This window comes from Condylura cristata, unplaced genomic scaffold (genome assembly GCF_000260355.1).
Source record: "Condylura cristata isolate star-nosed mole 26May11 unplaced genomic scaffold, ConCri1.0 scaffold00013, whole genome shotgun sequence".
Classification (NCBI taxonomy): Eukaryota; Metazoa; Chordata; class Mammalia; order Eulipotyphla; family Talpidae; genus Condylura; species Condylura cristata.
Window position 1 is genome coordinate 38,107,129 of NW_004567114.1, and position 22,223 is coordinate 38,129,351.

General features: G+C 40.7%; 1 protein-coding gene across 1 annotated transcript in view; it reads left to right on the top strand.

Annotated features, from left to right (window-relative positions):
• The window catches only part of NIN (ninein (GSK3B interacting protein)), a 95,456-nt gene that overhangs the window by 6,093 nt on the left and 67,140 nt on the right, over nt 1–22,223 (top strand). Inside the window, exons 2-3 of the mRNA XM_004681877.2 lie at nt 3,830–4,037; nt 15,151–15,232. Coding sequence (XP_004681934.1) covers nt 3,855–4,037; nt 15,151–15,232 — 265 coding nt within the window. The 5' untranslated portion in view covers nt 3,830–3,854. The remainder of the gene's footprint in view (nt 1–3,829; nt 4,038–15,150; nt 15,233–22,223) is intronic.

Sequence of the window (22,223 nt, forward strand, 5' to 3'; positions counted from 1 at the left end):
CAAGCTAGTTGCGGCCCCTTCAATGTGAGTTCGATCCCCAACCCTGGAAGTGACCCTCATGGTGCGGCAGACCTCTCCTTACCTGCCTGCTGATCCCCTCAGCAGTGTACTCTGTCGATCTGCCTGTCCTGCTCCCAGTTCTATCTCTGATGAATCTTCTTACTGTCCCTGGCACCTCTGCCCTGTATGGCAGTTCTGTATGCATAAATAAATAAATAAATCCTTCTGAACCTCCCGCTATATTTCAGCCTTTCTGCTTTTGCTTAATATTATGTTTATTAATAACCTGCCATTAAAGATTGAGGAAGCACCAAGCATTACCTGCTGCTTTTACCATTAACATAATAGAACATGTCCCGGTTTATTCTTGCTCATGTTGTGACATTCCACAGTTTTTGTTCTGCTTCTTTACAGGCAGATCCATAGCTGATTGACTTGTATAAATTAACCCTCTACAGCTTATCTTTCCTTTGTAAATAACAGGTCTGTTTTGTTTTGTTTTCTTAATTCCCCTCTTTATCTACTTTCTCTGGGTAGCAGGCTTGATTGTCATATTTAACTAACTTCAGAACAGCTACATGGGTATTAGTCTCATTCTATAAATGAGGGGAACTTTTGGGAAAGTCACATCCCATGACAAGAAAAAAGAAAAAAAAATTTCAGCTGAAGTTTGGGAATTTACTGGCCTCTGGCTAACTCCTTGAACCAGCTTTGGCAGTGGATACTGACTTTTTACTTCTGCTTGCTTATATCTAATCTAAGACTGAAAATGCCTTTGAAGAAGGGTTGAATGCAGGAAGTAAAGATGTTTCTGCAGAGGTAGATATATCAAAGTTTTCATGTGCTTATTCCTCTAGTTTTCATTCAAGTTAAGTTTTTCACTCAAGACATCCACCTAGACTGAAAGTCGGTTCCTGAAGTCTACTGAGTCCCTGGTGTGACAAATAAGCTCTTCTGTGCATTTGGAGAAATCTATAAAAGTGGTTGAAGTTGTGGCTCTTGTTCTTAAATAAATTTCTGCCACATGGTGAGAAAATAATTCTTGCACTTGAAATTACTGATGAACATTTGGGAATAACATCAACCAGTAAAAATGGATTCTGTGCCAAAAGAGTCCTGACAACTTGTTGCCATATGTAACATCTTTTGGATGTTTCTGTATGATCATTTGTTCCACAGGAGTGGGGCTGTTTTCCTCTTTCAGTCAAAAGAATGTTTTTGTAGGCCTCCCTGGTGGCACAGGGGGTTAAATCTTAGCACTAGCTATCTGCAGCAGACCTCCTGTGTCACCCACTGCTCCCCTCTGCAGTATATTTCAGTCAGTCTGCTTGTTCTGTTCCCCACTCTGTCTTTGGTGAATCCTCTCACTGCCCGCCCCCCGCCCCACTTCTGGCCTACACCCCAGCTCTTGTATAAATAAATAAATTTATTTACAAATCCTCTGGAAGGAGGGAGATGAAATAAAGTTATGAAAAAGGAAAGCTGCTCTAAAATGAAAGAAGTTTGATTTAGTGAAAATTCAACGATGTCTTTAAAGAACAGAACATGGTCATTTATTACTCAAAGCTGTGGGTAAGATCAGGACTGCTCAGTACATTGCTTTATGGTCCTCTTTTATTGGTAGACAAATTCCCAATCTTTAAAAATAATTTTTAAAAGGATCCAATTGTTTCACTTTTAAGTTTTCAAAAATGTTTATAAAATCAAGCAAAAGCAGAATAGTCTGGCTGTTGTGAAGCTGCCCACATTGAAGCCTGGGGACTGTAAAACTCAGAATCTTGAGCTATGGCAACCCTAAAAATCGCACAGCATCTTGGGGATTCTCAGAGCTTCTTAGTCGATGATTAATGGGTGGACGCTGAATGAACCTCATTAGCCAAACTGTGGCTTTGTCTAATTTTCTAACTTTTGTGGCTTTGCTTAACACCTTGGTGTTTCCTTTCTGATGCTTAGATGTTTATGTAGCACTCTCAACTCATTTTAAAAACATTCACATGATGATTTGTTAACCCAACAGACCAAGCCTGGGAAGGCAGCCAGAGTCAATAGCACCTTAGTAATAGAAAAACTGATAATTAGGAGACGGGACCTTCCAAGACAAGGAGCCGAACCAAAATGATGCCAGTTTGCTTTCATGATCCAGCAATGTCATCAGCATCCATCTTCTGAGTCTTCCTGGTTGCTCTGTGTCCCCTGGGGTGGTTGTGGCTCTGTGCTAGCTTGTCATATTTTGAACATTGTCTCTGAAAAGAAAGCTGCACAGCCTGGAGTGACACTGTTTTCAGTTCTGCCTGCATTTACCATCTTACCTTGCATACTAACTGTGCTAGCACAGTCCTGTGAACATCACCTCGAAGAGTTTCCTGACCTTGACTTTGGTTTACTTAAAAGGTGCTGCTTTTAAAACTAGAATGGTGGTTGCCAGGGGCTGGTGGCAGGGGAAATGGGGAGTTTCTGTGCTGTGGGTATAGAGTTTCACCTGTGCCAGATAAGGGTCAAGAGGGCAGCTTGACCACAATGCACATATAGTGAGCAGTACTGTTCTGCACACTTCAGCATTTGCTGACAAGGTAAATTTTATGTTGTATTTGTCATAAAATTATACTGGAAAGAGAAAATTTTTTAATTTTTTTAAGTGCTGCTTTTTATAGTCAAGAGACTTGTTTCAGATGGCTGAGGTCACCCTCCCAAGGGTATGCATTGTGTTTGGCTTCCATTGCGTCACAGTAAAAATTTCAGTGGCACAGTTTCTGTCTTTCATTGGAAGTCCTGACACATGAAAAGTGATCTATTGTGTGAGTAAGGGAGAAAAAGCAAATTTGATTCTTAAATGAGGTACCTAGAATTGTGTGATGCTTATTTTAAGCAAAAATGATTGAGAGTTACTGATGACTCCACATTTTTATTGATCCCATGGAGGGTGAAAATTGGAGGAGCTGTGCCTACATGAGTCAGAGAGGTGGAAGACGGAGTGACAAGGCATAAGCACGTGAGATGTCGTAATAGTGGCGCTTCCCTGCGATCTGTAAGACTTGTAAGGTCTCACCATCAGAAAGGTTGGAGTTGTGTTTCCCCTATCTCTAGGCAACTAAGCATTACCTAGAACTATCTGGGATTAACTTGAGCTCCAGGGAATACTCGTCCTTGTCACACCTGGTGTAAATGCACAGATGAAGTTAATTGAACTGCTTTTTGAGGAACTCGTGTAAAAAGCACTGGGTAATACTTGTAGTAAAAGGGAGTTGTTGTATGTCAGGTACTTTCATCATGCCTATTGCTGTAGCCCTCCTGTCTAACTATCATGCTGGCATCTGGACTGAAGAAAAAGAAGTTAAGCAGCTCAGCCACGCCTGTAGATTGCAACATCTGCGCTGGTCTGGTGCTCTAGCAACTGCAGTGTATTGGTAGTAACAGTTCGATGAAAGGACTATCAGAAGCACTTTCACTTTCTGTAAATCTGGGCCAAATGAGTCTAGAATTTTCCCGACTGGCTGCCCACCTGAGGGCCAGGCAAAAGAAAAGAGTGCCTTTATGTTTACAAGGGAGAGTGCCCTCATTCTGGTAACATTGCCCTGCCGTGACCTGACTTTGTGGGTGCTCCCCTGGTGAGTGCATATGGGGGTTCTGTTGGCCATCCCTGGGTCCTGGAGAGATTGAAGATTGGGGCTCTTGCTGGAGAGAAGGAGGTTGGGGATACTGTTACTTCTGCTGACCTTCCAGACCCACCAGCTCAAGAGAACCGGAAATCACACAGCATCCCTGAGACTGGCAGGGACGGGGTAGGATTCTAGGGCCTGTCACAACCTGTCCTTGTCTCTGTCCTGCACAGGTGAGAGCTCGCTGTGGGCTATGGGATGGATGAGGTGGAGCAGGACCAGCATGAGGCCCGACTCAAGGAGCTGTTTGACAGTTTTGACACAACGGGAACCGGGTCCCTGGGCCAGGAGGAACTCACCGACCTTTGCCACATGTTGAGCTTGGAGGAGGTGGCCCCAGTGCTGCAAGAAACATTGCTTCAGGACAACCTTTTGGGCAGGGTAAGGTGGGGAGAGAGTAGACTGTGGGAAGTGGGTGAGGTTTTTGGCGGGCTGGGGGAGGGGCAAGCCACAGGGTTACGACTTATTTCTGACATCCTGGCTGTGTGTGCCCTAAGCCTTTAACCTGATAAATGGAAACAAACCTAGTGGGCATGGCACACTGCAGTGTGCTCGGGTGGCGAGGACTTGTGTCCTGGAAGGAAGGTGTGCCTTAAGCCTCTTAGAAGGAGAGAGAAATAAGAGGGTGTCTTCTGGCTCTTGTTCTTTGTGGAGCATTATATGGACTCTCCATTCTTCAGTAGGGAAGGGACTGAGATTTCCACCCAGGAGAAGGGAAAGGCAGTAAGAAAACTGCCACCCGCAGGAAGAGCAGATTGCTAGTATACATTTTCAATAAAGTTGGCTTGTGTGTGTGTGTGTGTGTGTGTGTGTAGATTGTTTCTGGGGTGAAGTATTAATTAAACCTTCACCCAGGGAAGAAGACAGTAGGATAAGTAAATACAGTGCAGGTTCATTTAAAACCCAGCACGACTGCTTCCAGTGTGCATGTGCGCTGATGGTTACGTCTGTGCTTAACAACCAAAGTCCTGTTTCCCCATAGATCACATCACAGAGAGGAGGAAACATTGAAGAGGGAGTCTTTTTTTCCCTTCTTGTTGTTAATGGAATGGATGTTTGATCTGTCACAAACTGATAGTGCTGTCGATTCTAACTGTAATTAAGGACATTGTTTAAATAACTTTGGGTTAGTCTTGCTGTAATTTTTAGAACAAAAGAGCAGGAACTTGATGGGCAGTATGTTTTTGAGTTCCGTTGCAGTCACTGCTGACATGTCACAGACAGTGGTTTGTATGATGGGATGTAAATTGAGGAAGCATCGTGAAACTAACTTCTTTCCAGTGCCTGAATTTCCTTTACTTCATTTCATTTCACTGTCTCCTAGCTGACAAGTTGGGTAAGTGACCTTAGCCACAGTACAATACGTCAGCTCTCTGTGAGGACAAGCGATCACATTGAAATTAATGCACAGATGCAGATAGTATCAGGGGTATAGTGTCACAAATGTGGCCTTTCACAGGGTTCAGAAAGAGAAAAATGTGAGTCTTTTGAAAAACTTGAACCACTCGTGGTCACTTCGGGAGCTTAGCTGCTTGTGAAAACATTTGTTCCCTAAAAAACATGCTAGAAAACTTGTTTTAAGAACAGCAGAAACAGGAGCTTTTGAGGATTAACCCATTTGCTCTTCACCTTGTAATACTCGCAAATGTTTTTTGCTTTTGCCTCAATCTTAACTCCAGGGAACCCAAAGAGGAGCATTTCCCACTATATTCCTGGTTGATCTCATCACTAGCCTGTGGGATAGTATCCACGTGAGGATCTGTTTTAAAGCTTATTAAAGCCTGAGAAAACATAGTACAACTTCAGGTTTCCTTGAGAGGTTGTCTCAGAGTCAGCGTAAATATGATACCCTCAGCTGTAAACAGATTGCACCTGGGCAGCAGGTTAATGGTTTGCTCACCAGATGTTACACATCTTTGCCCTCATTTGCTAGACTGAAACAGGGAAACAGTTATCGATTGATTTGTTAACGACTTGACACTACCAGCCAGCTTTATACATTTGCTATTTGCCTGTGAATAATGAATACCTAAGTGGTCTAGAGTGTGATATTTACTTAGTGAGCCAGTGATAAAAGTTAAATACATGTATGCATATTGATTTCATGTGGGAAGTCCTGGTGATTGTCGGGAGAGTATGGTTGGCATGAGTTAATGCACTACTGTTAAATTTGCATTTTTTATGAAACTGAATTATTCTCCTCAGATGATCATATAAACTTAGCCATATGCTAGTGAGATACTTTATAATTTACACTATAAGAAAAATTTCCTTCAATGTCCCTGGGAAACTCTTAAGTGCTGTCACCTTCTTAATAGATAGGATAGAGATCCTAAATTGTAAAATTATAATTTGTTTTTAATGCCAGTCATCTTTCTTCTCTTTAGATGGTATTGATGTGAAAACTAATGAGGTTAGCAGTTTGGCTTAATAAAACTGGAGAAATAGTAGCATTACAGACCTAAATATATTCATCTCTTCGTTCATTCTTTCAATAAATATGTATGTGTGTGGTGGTTTGCTAGTCTTGTGATGTGGGTACAACTTTACATATATATTGTAAGGTTTTGTTTGTTTTTTTTTTTTAGTTTGCTTCTGGATACATTAGTATCAGTGTCCTAAATAACCAATGATTTTAATTTTTTTTTAAGGTGAAGAATTAACTTTTAAAAAAAACCTCCAAAGTCAATTAAAATGGGCCGAAATAAACCTTTTTTTTCTGGAAAAAGAAAGCATTGTCCCCCTCAACCATGAATGTAGATGTTATGTATTTTCTCTTTTTCAGTAAATTTTTTTAAAGCCCAGTGTTTCTTGTAATAATTGTCAAGGAAGGTAACTTTAAAAGGATACTTGCAAATCTTCTGTCTTGCTTCCCTCCAAAATAATGTTACAATTCATCTGTCTGATCTTGCTGTAGAACTTGAAGCCACATTTCCATGAGTGTGTTTGTTACCATAGAAGTGTTTGAAATGCCTGAAAGTGGTGGATCACTGATTTGAAAAATAAAGTACATTGCTGGCATGTGTTTCCTAGTAGGCTGTGAAAATAATTCCATGTCTTTTGCCAACAGTGAAGCACCTGTTAGGTGGGTGAAACCCCAAGACAAGGGATTCCTTGAGATTCTAAAAACACTTACATTCTGATCAGTTAATGTGCCTGGAAATGAATAGTACTGGAAGCAATACTACAGTCAGGCTGTAGTATTTAAATGAAATTTAAAGATTTCATTTAAATGAAATATTTCCACATGCCTTTCTATCTCATTAGCATTCAGCTCACCAAGATGATAATTTACTTTGGCTTTCTTGAGGCCTTTATTATCCAGTTTCAAAATGCATTTTCCTTTTCTTGTGGAATATACTAATTTTGTGACAAAACAGCCCTCTGTGCTTTTGAAGTTTCCTTGCTATATTCTTTAATATGAACCTAGATGCAGAGTTACCTCAAGTCTTTGGCATTCTCTAGAATCTGAGAAAGGTACATGGAGGCAGAACTCACCACTTATCAGAGCCCATAGGTGTCTGGACTTGGTTATCAAAGGAAGGCACTTTCGAATTCTAGCATTGCATTTCATAGCTGTATCACTGCATGATTGCTGCTCAGCTGTCTTTCATTTTCAAGTGTGTGGGATCTTTCATAAGCATCAATGTTAACTTTATATAGCAGGTTTACTTCGTTGTTTCCAAATCATTAAGTTTTTTATGGCTTTTAAAAAAATAATATAATGTTTATCTTTACATCATCATGTGCCTTTTTCCAGTCATTTGTAATCCCGTGGACTTCCCATCACTAAATCACCTGTGTGCCATTACCACAGTCCAGTGCACTTCCCTCCCCCCACTGTTTTTGATCCCATTCCCCACTCTACCCCATAAAAATGTTTCTGGTATATAGTTGTTCATAATTATTATTTTTTTCCCTTTATACTTTATACTCCTGCTATGAGTGAAATCATTTGGTATTTTTCCCTTTGTTTCTGGCTTATTTCACTAAGCATGATCTTTTCCAGCTCCATCCATGTTGCTGCAAAAGGCATGTGTTTATTTTTTTTTTGGTTGAGTAATATTCCATTGTGTATATGTACCACATCTTTTTAATCCAGTTATCTACTTTTGGGCATTTGGGTTGTTTCCATGTCTTTACAATTACAAATAAAGCAGCAATAAACATGGGGGTGCGGGTATCTTTTTGAAGGCTTTATTTTTTAGACATTTTTTAAAAAAGATTTATTTATTTATGCATACAGAACTGGGGTACAGGCTAGAAGCACAGGGGTGGTGAGAGGATTCACCAGAGACAGATTGGGGAGTAGAACAGGCAGACTGACGAAGTACACTGCTGAGGGGAGCAGCGGCTGTGTCAGCAGAGGTCTGCTGTGCCATGTTGGTCACCTCTGGGAGCGGGAATTGAACTCATGCTGAGGTGGCTTTAACTTCTTAGTGCTGTGCTTTAACCCGCTGTGCCACCAGGGAGGGCCCATATTTTTTATACATATTTTAACCATTTTGAAAGTCAGTCAGAACTTCAGAAGTACTTTCTAGTGGTGATATTTTGGACTTGTTCTTTGTGTGCAAAATTATGCTTGATCATCAAATAGTGCCTATTTTTAACTGCCTTGTGATCCTACTCCTCTTTCATAGTATTGATCTGAGGCTTTTTGATAGAAATGCATTGGCGGAAACATTTCTCATTGCATCTCTTAAGTGTCTGAACTTTTGCTGTCTCCTCCTTTTTAGTCACCCGAGGTAAACCCAAAATGGTGAAGAACATTTTCTGATATTTCTATTGGTCTTTTGACTCTCTTCTTTTACAGTGGTTTCATTTGGGGTTGAATCAAAGTCCTAATGGTCTATGGTTCCCATGTATAGAAGAGAAGATCTGATTGAAAGTTTCTAAAACTTCTATTCTGTATCAACACTTTCTTTTTAAACTCGTTACAAATTTTTTTAATAAAGATTTATTTATTTATGCATATAGAACTGGGGTACAAGCCAGAGATGCGGAGGGTGAGAGGATTCACCAGAGACAGAGAGGGGAGCAGAACAGGCAGATCAAGGAAGTACACTGCTGAGGGGAGCAGTGGGCAGGTCAGGAGAGGTCTGCCACACCATGTGGATCTCCTCCTTGGCAGGTGGAATTGAACTCATGCGTAAGTGGCTTAAGCTTCTTAGTGCTGTGCTTTAACCCACTGCGCCACCAGGGAGGGCCTTGTTGCAAATTTAACTTTGTTTTGCTTACTGTGAATCTCAAACATCAGAAATATTTAGTCTGAGAAAAAGCAAGGAGAGAGCTATTAAAAGGCCTTTTACTCACAATAAGAGTTGTGAATAAGTGGTAAGTGACTGTTTATTTGTAACTACTTAAATATCTCATTAACCAGAGAAAATATGGTCAAGAATGTTCACTAGATTTCTGCATTATTCCACTGATTTTTTTCATGAGTAGCTTCAGCACTGAGGAAACTTAAAATTTCTTCAATGCCCATTACTGATTTTATATTTCAGGGTTGATCTGTATGACAGAGAAGCTGGAACCACAAGTTGGAAAAAAACCAATAATTTATCCAAGATCAAGTTATTGAAACGGTACAAGGATGGGAGCCCTGATTTCCCAGCCCCTGAATTTGAATGCATGTTTCTACAGCCTCCGTAGACTCCAAATTAGGCAAAGGTGCACCTAATTCTCCATTCCCTTCAAGCCCCCATATCACTAACACAGTGAGACAGTGTATCAGGAGCACAGTCCTTGAAGTGAGATCCGAATTCAAGTACTATGAGCATGTTATCTTAAATACTAGACCCTCAGTTTCTTCACCCATATAACAGAAAAAAATAATACTTTCATTTTAAGATTGTGATCAGTGTTGATTTGGATTGTATTAGAGGCTTATTATAGAATCAGGCACACAGCTACCAAGTTCTGTAGCTTCCTATGTGTCTCTCTGCTCCATCCCTTATAAGCCCAGAATGTGCCTTTGATAAAAAGTGACTTTGCAGTAGTGATTTTTTGTTGTTGAGAAAGCTCATTAGAGTGGAAAATGGATTTACTAGAAACTCTCATGTGGCAGTGATTTGCATCTGTTTTCATCTGTAGGGCTCCTGGATCCATTTTGGAGTACAACATCAGACAGTTGCTTTAGGTTTTTACAAGTCCACTTTTTCAATGGTCTTTCCCTTCTCTGCATTGTCTGCAGGAAGCAATTAGTGAACTACATAGCTGGAGGCCTTATTTAAAATACACACTATCATAACTATATCTTTATAGCAGAGTTACGTCTGGTCTCTTTGTTCATTTGCATCCCTTCACTTGCATAATGCTATAAACATTATTTTTTCCTGTACATTTACTTTCTGATGAGTTCATACTTCTACACCATTTCAGCTAACACTAAATGTTTCAGCTAACACTGAATGCCGAATGTTCTTTCATCGATTTCCCTTTGTATTAATAAATACCAGCCTCCTAAGTGCAATGAAGGTCACGTGGGCTTTTGTCTTAGTTAGTAAGCTCACTGTGTTGAATGCTGCCTGAGCTCTCTCATCTTGAGGCTGTTTGAAGTTCTGCCCACACACATGTAGAAACTGCAGTTGATCTTCATGATTGCATGAGATGATTCTATGCAAGGTTTGGTTCCTTATTCTGCTTCCGGTTGCTGGTTTTTTGTGGTTTTGTTTCTTATACAGTGCTTAAATTCTTTTTCCAGAAAGGCAAATTATGTTTCTAAAACAGCATTTACATGAAATTTGGAGAGGATAAGGGATGAGGTAAATTTTGATTAAGTGGTGGTGACACATGACAGAAATATCAGAATTGACTAGTCTCCCTGTTAATTTAGCTTAAATGTCATGTGTGTTTTTAGTCAGTCTTGTAATTTTCCCATAGCTGCAAACTGCCCTTTGAGGCATACAAGATATAGGAATGCTTGTAAAATGAATGGCAGCAATTATTATTCAAATGAGGAGGTACCAACTGGAATAGGCACAGCTTGGAAGCTTGTTACCTTGTGAGATTTAATTGCATTATATATGTGTGACGATTTCTAAATTTTAACATAATACAATAGTAAAGCACCCTTGGAGGAGAATAATGATATTTAAAAATTCCATTTACTAAACTCAGTGAGCTAACTGGTGCAGTTTCTTCACTATAGAGGGCATTTATTAACATTTTGGTTCTGAGTTGTGCCCTAAGGGGCTTTCCGCTACATCAGTATTCATGAGCATTGATAAAAATAGCAGTCACCTGCCTCTACTAGAGAAGAATCTTCTTGAAAGATGTGGAATTTACTGCTATTTATACCAGAGGGTCCATCATCTCAATGCCTTTGCAAGAAGGAAAATAAAGAGCAATTTAAGACTTAAAGTTGCTCCAGTTGTTTTGATCACCTTGCCAAGTTTACATTTTTAGTATTTTTTTGTGTGGGAAGAATAGACATTGTTGGATGATGAAGCATCTTAGTTAATAATTATATTTAGTCTTTTATTGCCCCTTTTGCTTCTAAATGGGACTGACTTAACACATTATAAATCCATTTTGGAAATCTTTAAACACTGCCTGTAACTATGTTAGACAAATCAAATGTCAAAAAACTGTTCCCATGTTCCCTCCTGCTGGTCAAGTAATATGTACTCTTATCAGACAACCCTGAAGGATTGTTTCGTCTCTCAAAGCCCTGTGAGACAGCCTGCCTTGTACTTACTAAGAAGCTTTCCTCTCTCCTCCCCATTCAACCCTATCAAAGAATATATTAAACATCATAAGGTTGTTCTTAATCATTTAATATCTTCTTGGTCTATCAATTCTTCTGTATTACAGATAATACCCTGAAGATTTATTTAGCAGCTCACAGATCCTTTCTAAACACTAAATCATCCCCAACATGTTAGGTTTTCACATACCCAACATGTTAGGTTTTCACATAGATCCATCTTTTGTCATTAGTGTATATAGTTTTTAAGAATTTTTAAAAAAAGATTTATTTATTTATGCATACAGAACTGGGGTACAGGCCAGAGTTGCAGGGGTGGTGAGAGGCTTCACCAGAGACAGAGTGGGGAGCAGAATGGGCAGATTGATGAAGTATACTGCTGAGGGGAGCAGTGGGTGGGTCAGGAGAGGTCTGCTGTGTCATGTGGGTCACCTCGGGGGCGGGGAGCAAACTCATGCTGAAGTGGCATTAGCATCTTAGTGCTGTGCTTTAACCCACTGCACCACCAGGAGGGCCCAAGAATAATTTTTAAGTATAAAAATTATACTCTTTCTGTTGGAGGAAGAGTAATTAATGTCTTTCCTCAACCCTAATGTCAGTATTTGCTTCTTAGTAGCTTACTTCGGAGTGCCTATGTCTTTTATTTGCTGCTTCTAATCTGCAGTGGGTTAGGCAGCAAGACAGTGAATCTTAGGATAGTGGCTCCTGAGCTGGTTCTGTGGATTCTCTATGAGAGCAGAAATGGGCTTTATAGCCCTTCTGCAGCTGCAAACACCACTTTTTTCCTGGTTCACAGCCGTATTCTAGATCACTGTGGTTGTGAGATGAACACCCTCACTGTACATGAGGCTTTTACACTGTTTCAAAAGTTGGTGTGTTGATGTCAGGCCTCCATATGCCCTACATACCTGGTATGACAAGTCTAGGAAGTTGTCCTGGACGAGTTTCCAGTTTATACGCGTCTTAGTCGTTTTTTAGCAGGGAGTAAGACGGGGAACATAGATCTTTGAGTGACTTTCATGGCTAATACTCACTGAATTGCACTTTGTTGGAACTGAATTTAGAAAGTCTCTTACAATTACCTTGAGAAGACCCAGCAAAGACCAGTGTCCAATGTAAAGAATGTGAACGTTTGGAAGCAAGAACCACCCTTTCAACACAGGACTGTTTCTGTTCACCTCATAACTGCTGCAGGGAGAGAAAGGGTTCATTCAGGACTTCCCTGTTCTATCCTGAGAGTGAAGCTCATTGTACCACCCTGGCTCTTTCACAGATGCCCTGCTTCCCCGTGACAGACTTCTGTTTTGGCTCCATAGGTTATGCTGATTTTTGAAGTCTACATAGTCTAAAGAAACATGATTTTGGAAAATAATTTCAAGTAATCATACATACTTTGGGGAGAGTGTGATAAATTGAAGTGTGATAAACCCTGAAAACTCCATCAGGTCTTCTGATCCTGTGCAAATACACAGCTCATATGGGGGATACGCACTATCACTGTGCCCACATGGCTGTCTTGGTTACTCTGGTGGCCACTTGCTTTGTGTGAAAACATTCCCTGTTTTTCTGTAAAAATGGCGAGGCATAGTCACACTGGCTATTTTACTTGCTAGCACTAACCACTCTTAACTACCTAATAAGTTCCCGGAAGTTCTAGTCACTTTACATAGCTCTCTTTGTAGCTCCCTAAATCCACCCTATAGAAGGTGGTTTAGAAATAATAAAATAGGGTCCTCCTTGGTGGCACAGTGGGTTAGGATGCAGCACTGCAAGTCAGCTACAGCAGGTTCAGTGCAAGTTCTATCCCCAGCCCCGGAGATGACCCCCATGGTGTGGCAGACCTCTCCTGACCCTCCCACTGCTCCCCTCAGCAGTGTACTTCGTCGATCTGCCTGTTTTGCGCCCCACTCTGTCTCTGGTGAATCCTCTCACCGCCCCGCACCTCTGGCCTGTACCCCAGTTCTGTATGCAGAAATAAATACATCTTTAAAAAATAAAAGAAAGAAAGAAGTAATAAAATATATCTGCCTGACTCCCTGTGACATTTCCTGAGACTAGGAAGTCCAGCAGCTGGGGTCTTTATTGCTCTCGTCAATTGTTCTATCACCAGAGTCTAGTGCAGTGCCTGGCACCTAGCAGCTGCTCAATGAGTTATTGTTGAATGAATCATAAATATTAGTTGTTAGATGTCCCCATTCTTACAGTTGGGCTTACTAAAGCTTGGAAATTAGTAATGTAATTCATAGCAGGAAGTATCTCGACATGGTCAGAACCTGAACAGAGCAGAGCATGTGCCCCTGACCCTTCCACAGCCCACGCTAAGAGGAAGCAGCTGGGAGGAAGGGATGGCTGCCTGGAAATGCCCCTGGGGGGAGGGGCTTGGGTGAGTGCCGCCATTGTGGGCATGTCCTTGACCTGGGAACAGGGGCTGGGATGAACAGAGCCTGAAGTCCACTCTGATTCAGGGCAACAGCAAGACCTGGCCCTCTTCCCGCCCCTACTTCCAGGTACTTTGTCAACTGTGAAACCTAATTAACACAAATTGCAACTCTATCATTGTCTGACATCCATTGTACCACCCCGGCTCTTTCACAGATGCCCTGCCTCCCTTAATAGACTTCTGCTTTGGCTCCATAGATTATGCTGATATAGTCCAAAGAAACATGATTTTGGAAAATAATTTCAAGTAATCAAAATAAATGTGCTTTTAAAAATCATATATACTTTGGGGCGAGTGTGGTAAATTGCAGGCATATGCAATTTTTATGACATGAATCTCAGTGGGTTCCTCTTATTTGCATTAATTTGCATGGGTAAGATTATTATATGATTTCTTTCCTTCATTGTTTAGACAAATGGTTTGTTGCTTTCCAAATTGAATTTAGAAGTGGTATTTATCTGTCACCTATATTTCTAGGCAATGTTTTGCAATAATGTCCAAATAGAACCTATCGCAGACAAATTATAAATTTACTAACTTTGCATTTACTTACATAAATAAACACCACATTATCAGATTAGAGCTAGGGTGAGGCAAAATGCCATCTCTCCCTTCTTCATGGTGAGATCACATAAACTTACAGAAGAATATAGTTGACCAAAAAGAAAACCGTTTTACCTGTTGTGCCAATGTAATGTTCCAGTTCTAACAGTATTTGCTTAAGTAAACTCTCACTTCTTTACTGCATCAATCAAAGTAATTGTATTTTTAAGAACTCAAGAAAATGCCTCTCAAGGTTCTTTTATCTTCTGTGTTTGCGATTGATTTCTGCTTGTTTGTGGAATCATGGGGGTCTTGGGAGATAAATATTATATACTAGCCCCAGGCAAGTCTGTATTCAAGTCACCCTCAAAAGATAGCTTACTCCTTTCTAGAATATCTTAAGAGATGAAGGCGTCTTTAGGGCATTGTTCAATGGATTATGTACTTGGAAAGATTTTACGAATGTCTAACCTAACATCTTTCTCTCCTGGTTTTGTTTGGAAAAATAGAAGAAGCTAAATATTCAAAACATTCAGTGTGTTTTTGAGTTTATAAAGAGGGTTTTGCTGTATTGTTTTTCCCCTTGGGGTTGAGTAAACATTGTTACTGATATAAGTCTTTATGACATTGGTTGTCAAAAATGATCAGCCCCTGTCCTTGAAGTGCTTTAGAGAAATGAAGAAAAGGGGGCATCAAAGAGTTATGACCACTTCAAGGCTGTCAAAATGTTAGCACACAATTTTGGTTTCTGATGGCTGGATTTGCTTTCTTAATTATTTTACATTTATTTTTAATTATTTCAGGTGCATTTTGACCAATTTAAGGAGGCGTTAATACTTATCTTGTCTAGAACTCTATCAAATGAAGAACACTTTCAAGAACCAGGTAAGGGCACTAACTTTTCTCCCCAACATTCTCCTTTACAAGTGATTCAGGCAAGAATTTTTCAGGCAAGAATTTGGGGACCTTGAAGCATGTCAATGAAAGATTTGGGGCATCTGCCTCTCACAGATTGAGCAGTTATTTTCAGTGACTTGTCTTTTGATATAAAGCCTTGCAGCTGTTGAACACTAAAATGAGACTTCCCTACCACAAAGGCATATTATGGAAGAAATAAATGGATTTTTCCTCGGCAATAGATCAGATGGTATGGCTATAGCTCATTTCTGGAAAAAGTAAGTGAAGCTGAATGGTGTTCCCTTCATTCTTAATTCCTGTGTACGTGGAAGGGAGGATCTGAGGTAGTGGAGATTTTGCCTGAAGGAAGAACTGTAGTCAATATAGAGATAATTTTCGTTCTCGCAAGTGGATAAACTTCTGTTATAGACATTATCACCTTATATTATAATTGTTTATATCTCCCGCTCCAGTATTCTCAATGCCTAGTAAGCTACTAGCACACATAATAAGTATTCAATGACTGTTTTAAAGTAAAAGACTGAATGTACTCTATTGATTTTTAAGGCACCCTACATTATAAGAGACATAATTATTTTTTGCATCACTAAAAAGAAAATGGTTCCCAATTGTAATGGTAAAATGCCACTGATTATAAAACACATAATAATTTCAGAGTGTTCAAACCTAAGGATGGGGTTTTATTTTGCAATAAGTGAGATGTGGAAAATATTTAAAGGGTTGTATAGATCACTTTGAAATTTTTGTATTATGATTCAATCTAGATTTCTAAAAAAAAAATGGTGGCCTTCAGAAGCTATGTTTAGAGAGTGACTGTAAAAGGATGATGACATATTTATATCTTGATTGTAGTTAGTGATAGTTATAGATTTTATGAGTTTTCCTAACCCTTAGAATTATTCATGAAATGGTTACTTTTCTCTGTGTAAATAATACCTCAATAAACCGGACTTTAAAAAAAGATAATTGAAAACAGCATCCAGTTTTGAGACTGAGAAGAAATAGTGAACAGGTCACTGTGGCCTATTTTGATTAGGCAAAAATGGGAACTTGTGTCTTAGCCTTTCTGGTGATCTAGTAATTCATCATACTGTCTGAATGCTCCAGATTTGCATCATATGTGTGAATGCTGTATGTTACAGTGTTTTGTATTCCTGTTGAATCCCCCTTTTTGCTAATGGTGACCGTCCCTAGGAAGGTTAGCATTGACTCTGAGGCTTGCCAACGCTCTCCAGAAGTCCCAGGACATCTTGCGCTTTTGAAATTTTCTATGCAAACAATAGAATTTCTGTAGGTGCCGCTCCTGGAATGTACTTTCCATTCTGTGGAGTGTCACATCTGATTGGTGTTCTCAATTTTTGAAGGTTCTATCATCTTGATAACAACAATATAAGATCTACAGCTCTGGTGATATCCTTATGTTAAGATGAGCACAGATAAGCTTGGTGTTCTTTGTATACTGATAGTTTACATTTATAAACTTTGGAATGGGTAGCCCTGCCTCTAGTTCATGGAATCTTTTTGTTTCCCTTTCTTTAACTCCTTTATCGTGACCTACCAGAAAACTGCCGTAACTATGAAGGGTGCCCCCTAGCATTGTGCAGTATTGGGATCTAAGTAGAATGAGGTAGACAATGGCCAACACGCTTGATAACAGACAGGAAAGTAATGTTGAATCTGCTGCTCCAGATGGCGGTTTCAGAATTATGTGTGTGTGCCTTGTGGCTGTGCAAGCCATCATTTGGACAAGTCTCGCAGGACAGCACACAAAGGGGTTTTTACAGTTTCTCTCTCTGCTCCTTCCTTTGAGTAGGCTCCAGCCAGTCTTTGTTCCAAAACTTCTCCAAATTAGTGTAATGAACGAGTGAAATACATATTCATAGCCATTTCATCCAACACTGATGTGACTTCCCTAGTGATTGGCCTTCAGGATAAAAAGCTCAGGTTAAATCCGTGCCTTAATAGTGTCTTACCTAAGGCACTTTGAGGTCTGCTGTGTTCCTGAGCATGTCTGCTTTTTCTGTCTTTGCCCGTCTCTCCCTGGCCTCTCCAGTGTTCCTGGGGATCAGCTCAATCATTCTCCCACTCAGAGATTCTAAAATGTGACTTCACCCCCACAGACTAATTGGCTTGGCAGAGATGAGAGAGATGAGAAAAGTGGGTCAGAGATGAGGCAAGAAATGGGAGAAAAGAAAGAGCCAGAGAAAGAAGGGTCAGTCAACGGCAGTCTATCAAGAGCTCACTCCCTCCTTCCCTTCCCTTCTATGGGGGTAACTACCCTGGTGAGTTTGGTATACACATTTGTCTTGGTGTAACCTACATAGTCCCTGCAAATTATGTAATAATGGAAACCAGTGGTGGATCCAGTTAAAAAAAAAAAGAACATCTCTCCCTAAGTCCTAAGCTGTGTTGCTGGAGACTTGTGAGGATCTCCCATCTTATGCAGGAGCAGACAGAGGTCCGAAGAGGTTGCTGCTTAATTGAAGTCTTACAGATAGTCGCTGAGGAAGAAGCTGACCTTAATCACCAGGGACATGACTTCAGGAGACTTTAAGATGTTTACTCTGGATGGATGAGCTCAGGACAGACCTGATCCTCAGCGCAACCTGGTCAGAAAAAACCTGATAAGTTAGAGAAGCAGGAAGGATTAAGAGCAAGTTTTACCTGATCGTTACTGACAGGGACGCCTGTGTTCTCAGCATTATTTGGCTGTTCAGTCTTTAAATCAGTTTCTCCCATGGGGCAGAGCAGTGGTGTTTTTGTCTTGCCTTTTAAAATCAATGAATTGGTTAAACTTTGAAATAAAATATTTTCTTAACTTGTAGGAGAAAGACTAGGCGGCCATAGTGTATCCTTCCAAAAGGAATTGCTATTTTATATACTTAAGATTTTTGTATATTAAAAACACCAGACAGGCCCTCCCTGGTGGCGCAGTGGGTTAAAGCACAGCACTGAGAAGCTAAAGCCTCTTCCACATGAGTTCGATTCCTGCCTGCCCTGGAGGTGACCACGTGGTGCAGCAGACCTCTCCTGACCCGCCCGCTGCTCCCCTCAGCAGTGTACTTCGTCCAACTGCCTGTTCTGCTCCCCACTCTGTCTCTGGTGAAGCCTCTCACCGCCCCTGAGCCTCTGGCCTGTACCCCAGTTCTGTATGCACAAATAAAAAAAACTTTAAAAAAAAAAAAAAACAAAACACAAGACACTATACCAGACTACAACATAGAAAGTTCAGTCGGATTTGAAGGAGGCCCCTTGAGCCAGGAGTGATGAAATGCAGCCCTGCCCCCCTACTCGAAGCGGGTGCTCATCACAGAGGTGGTTGGAGTGGAAAATACTTAAAATCCACTGATCTCCAAGATTCAGTTGAGCTGTCTCCTAATACCTGGATGACATCTGTTTTTAGGGGAAAAAAAAATCGTTTTGTGTTTCTGAAAGATTTTACCTACTGAATCAGTACTGGATGGCTCTGCTTGCTGGGACAAATGCCTAGGGTAGTTCACGCTTTCATAGTCCTGCAATAAAAGGTGATATAAATAATGCACAAACAAAGCTCTAATAGGATTTGAGAGGAAATAGAATTAAAGTCATTTTCATAACCTTGGGCTCTGCCATTTATAACTTCTCTTTATTTTTAAAATTCATGATATGGATTATTTTATTTTCAGCATCCTTTAAACTCTGATATTGATGATTCTAAAACTCTGAGGAATGGGTTTTTCCCCTAAAAATGGATTTGGGAGATAGGAACTCCTTCATAAGTTCCAAACTTATTAACATTGCCAAAGGCCTATCTACATGTGCAATTTAAATTTTAAATTATTTTCCTGGGATGAGAGGGGTCAATTTAATTATTAGTTATTCAATTTGCTGCAGCTTTGGATTATAGGATTTTTGCATGAAAATGCAGCATGGGCCCTCAGCCTAAGGATGGTATCACCACACTGTCTGGATTTGCTCCCCAGAGACTTTGTCCTCATTTGATGCATCTTGCATTTGATTTCCGCTCTGTATTATGTTAGCATAATGCAGGAAGCCCTTCCACTCCCTGATAGGGCTAATGTGAAATATTTTTCCTTTGTTTATCTGGTGAGGGAAAACTCAGGTTTGGAAAAGGCAAATCATTTAAGAAATAAGACTAGGCATAGTTTGGATGTAGATGATTTTTTTTTTTTAATAATAAGTATTCCTAATTCCAGGAACTACCCTACTTTTACTTATCTTCCTCTTATTTTGAAGAAACTGTGAATATAATGAACAGACATCTTTTCATTCACTTAGCACCTGTGTGTTGAAATAGGCGCTAAGGCCAGGCATCAGGGTAGATCCTGATTTGCAGTGATAAAAGATTTATATTGCAGCTGTATCAGAGACTGTGGGCATGGCACTGAGGTCTGACTGAGGCTTCTGCTTTTAGGAGACGTTATGTACAGATGAATGCACAGAATTGTTCTGCTATCCTCTTCTTCATTGAGTAAGAGTACTCAGTGCCCTGCTCTTCAGGTATCTACAAGATGCTATATCAGTGAGGACCAGAATAAAACAAAGCAAAATAAAACCACTAGTCCCATCACCACCAGCAGACTGCATGAGGGAAGTCAGTTCATAAGGAGCTGGGGAACCGGAAAGGTTGATGTCCATTGGTATCTTGGACAGTAATGGGAACTTCTGGAATTCGAAAGGATAGTAGGCATCAAGAACACCAGAGCCTCCCTAATGGCCGAGGGGTTAAGTCTCAGCTCTATCAAGCTATCACAGCCACTGTGGCATGAGTTCTATCCCCAGCCAGGAAGCTGACCCACTTGGCACAGCAGACCTCTCCTATCTTGCCCACTGCTCCTCTCAACAGTGTATTTCAGTCAGTCTGACTGTTCTGCTCCCACTCTGTCTCTGGTGAATCCTCTTATCCCCCACCCCTCTGGCATACACCCCAGATCTTCTATGCATAAATAAATAAAAATAAATCTTTAAAAAAAAAAGAAGTATAAAAATGTCTTAGGCTAATCAGTGCCACATTCATATTTTATGCTGTTATGAATGTTCTCAAAGATGTGTGTATAAGACTAGCCTTTAAAATAATAAAGTATGTATATGTCAAGCATAAACATTTGCTTCTGTATAGTTAGGTAAATTATGATTACCTGTGTAATCAGACTAAGCTGTTAAACTTAGCAGCTGTTAAGCTGCAGTAGAAGAACACTTAGTGTTGTGATGATTTTGCTCAGGATAAGAAGGCAATCTTTTAAAATATATGTGTATATTAATTATTGGCTTACATTGATGCTCTTCCATATGTGCACATATTCCACTCACCCAAAATAAATATCTATATATCTATAGGGAAAAAAATTCACATAGATGGAAAAGAAGAATTAATAAAGTGGTATAAGGATATATGTAAAAAAAAAATTATGCGTCGCTCCAAAATGAACTCATGTTATTTAAAATTAAATAAATAGGGCTGCTGGGAAGTTTGTTAATGAATCAGTATATTTGGAAGTTTTCTGATGTTTATTTGGAAGTTGTTCATTTTAACTCCAGAGGGTAGATAAGATTTTCAAATGGGGAGCATGAGGATGGTAGTTTTCTACAGAGAGGCTTGGACAATTAGCCTGTCCCTCTCACGTCAACCAATTGCTAAAGGGAAGAGAAAATTAGGGCAAGATGTGTTGGAGGTGCTTCTGGTTTCTGAGGTGTGGACTGGATAATGTCATTATGCATTTTCACGAATACTATCCATTGCAAAAAAAATAGGTGAGGAAATCTGCTGCAGGGTTAGAAGCTGTGACTTTCCCTGACTTTGCCTCCCTGGTTTGGTCTGCTGGCTCTGAGCCACCTGTGGGCCCACAGGTGGAAGAATTGGATGGGAAGGGCTGGCCCTTCCAGAACAGGAGCTCCCTGACAGAACAGAACCTGCTCCACAGACCTCCTCTAGCCTTCCCTCCTTCCAGATGAGGAAGACTAAGCTTTGTGATCAAGCTTTGTGGTGTAAAGTACTCCTTGCTGTTAGAAGGACTGAAGATTCAGCTCCATTTCCATTTGATTCCAAAGCCCAGCTTCTTCCCATAACACCCATGGCTCCAGAAAGCAATACTATGCAGCTGTAACTGTAAAGTGATTTCAGACCTTGGTCATTACTGAGTAACTAAATGCATAGAATAGGTTTTGGGAAAGTTGTGCCAGAGTGCTATTTGTAAGAAATGAGTTTTTCATTGAGTCTTGGATGATGAGGAAGTTGGTTATTTTTTGGGTTTTTGTTTGTTTGTTTTTTAAGTAAAATGCGAGTCTCGAGTCTCGGGCCTCTTCAAGAAGCAGAGCCTTCCAATAGGGATCAGCTGGATCCTCCCAGGGGCCAGCTGCAAACAACCATGTTATCACTGTCAACTCAAGAGGTTTTCCTGTCAACTGCTCTTCAACTGCTTTAGGGCTTAGAACATAAAATCCAGGTCAGTCCTGGGAGTTACCAAATCAGCCGAGACACCTGCCTAAGCACTGTTGTGGGTTAACTTGGCCCTCCAAGTCTCCTCCCAAGCCAGACTAATCAGAGGCACCCTCACTACCTTAGTGTCCAGGGCCCCTGTGTTCCAGCAGGACGTGTCATTCAGGATGGTAAGAACAAGTGTGGAGGTAGCTCCCCAAATTCTGTCGTTGCATCCAGGAAGACCCAAAAGTGCCAGCTTAACCTCTGTATTGGGAGAGAGGAGTTGGGGAGGCTTGTGACCCTGGCAGTAGCAGTTTTGGAAAGGCTGTGGACATGCAGACGTGTGGAGTAACTTCTGAGGGTGGCCTTCCGTGGAGCAGCGGCCACGTTCAGAGGCAAAAGGAAGTCAGAGAGGGCCCTCCCTGGTGGCGCAGCGGGTTAAAGCACAGCACTAAGAAGCCAAAGCCACTTCCGCATGAGTTCGATCCCCGCCTGCCCTGGAGGAGATCCACATGGCGTGGCAGACCTCTCCTGACCCGC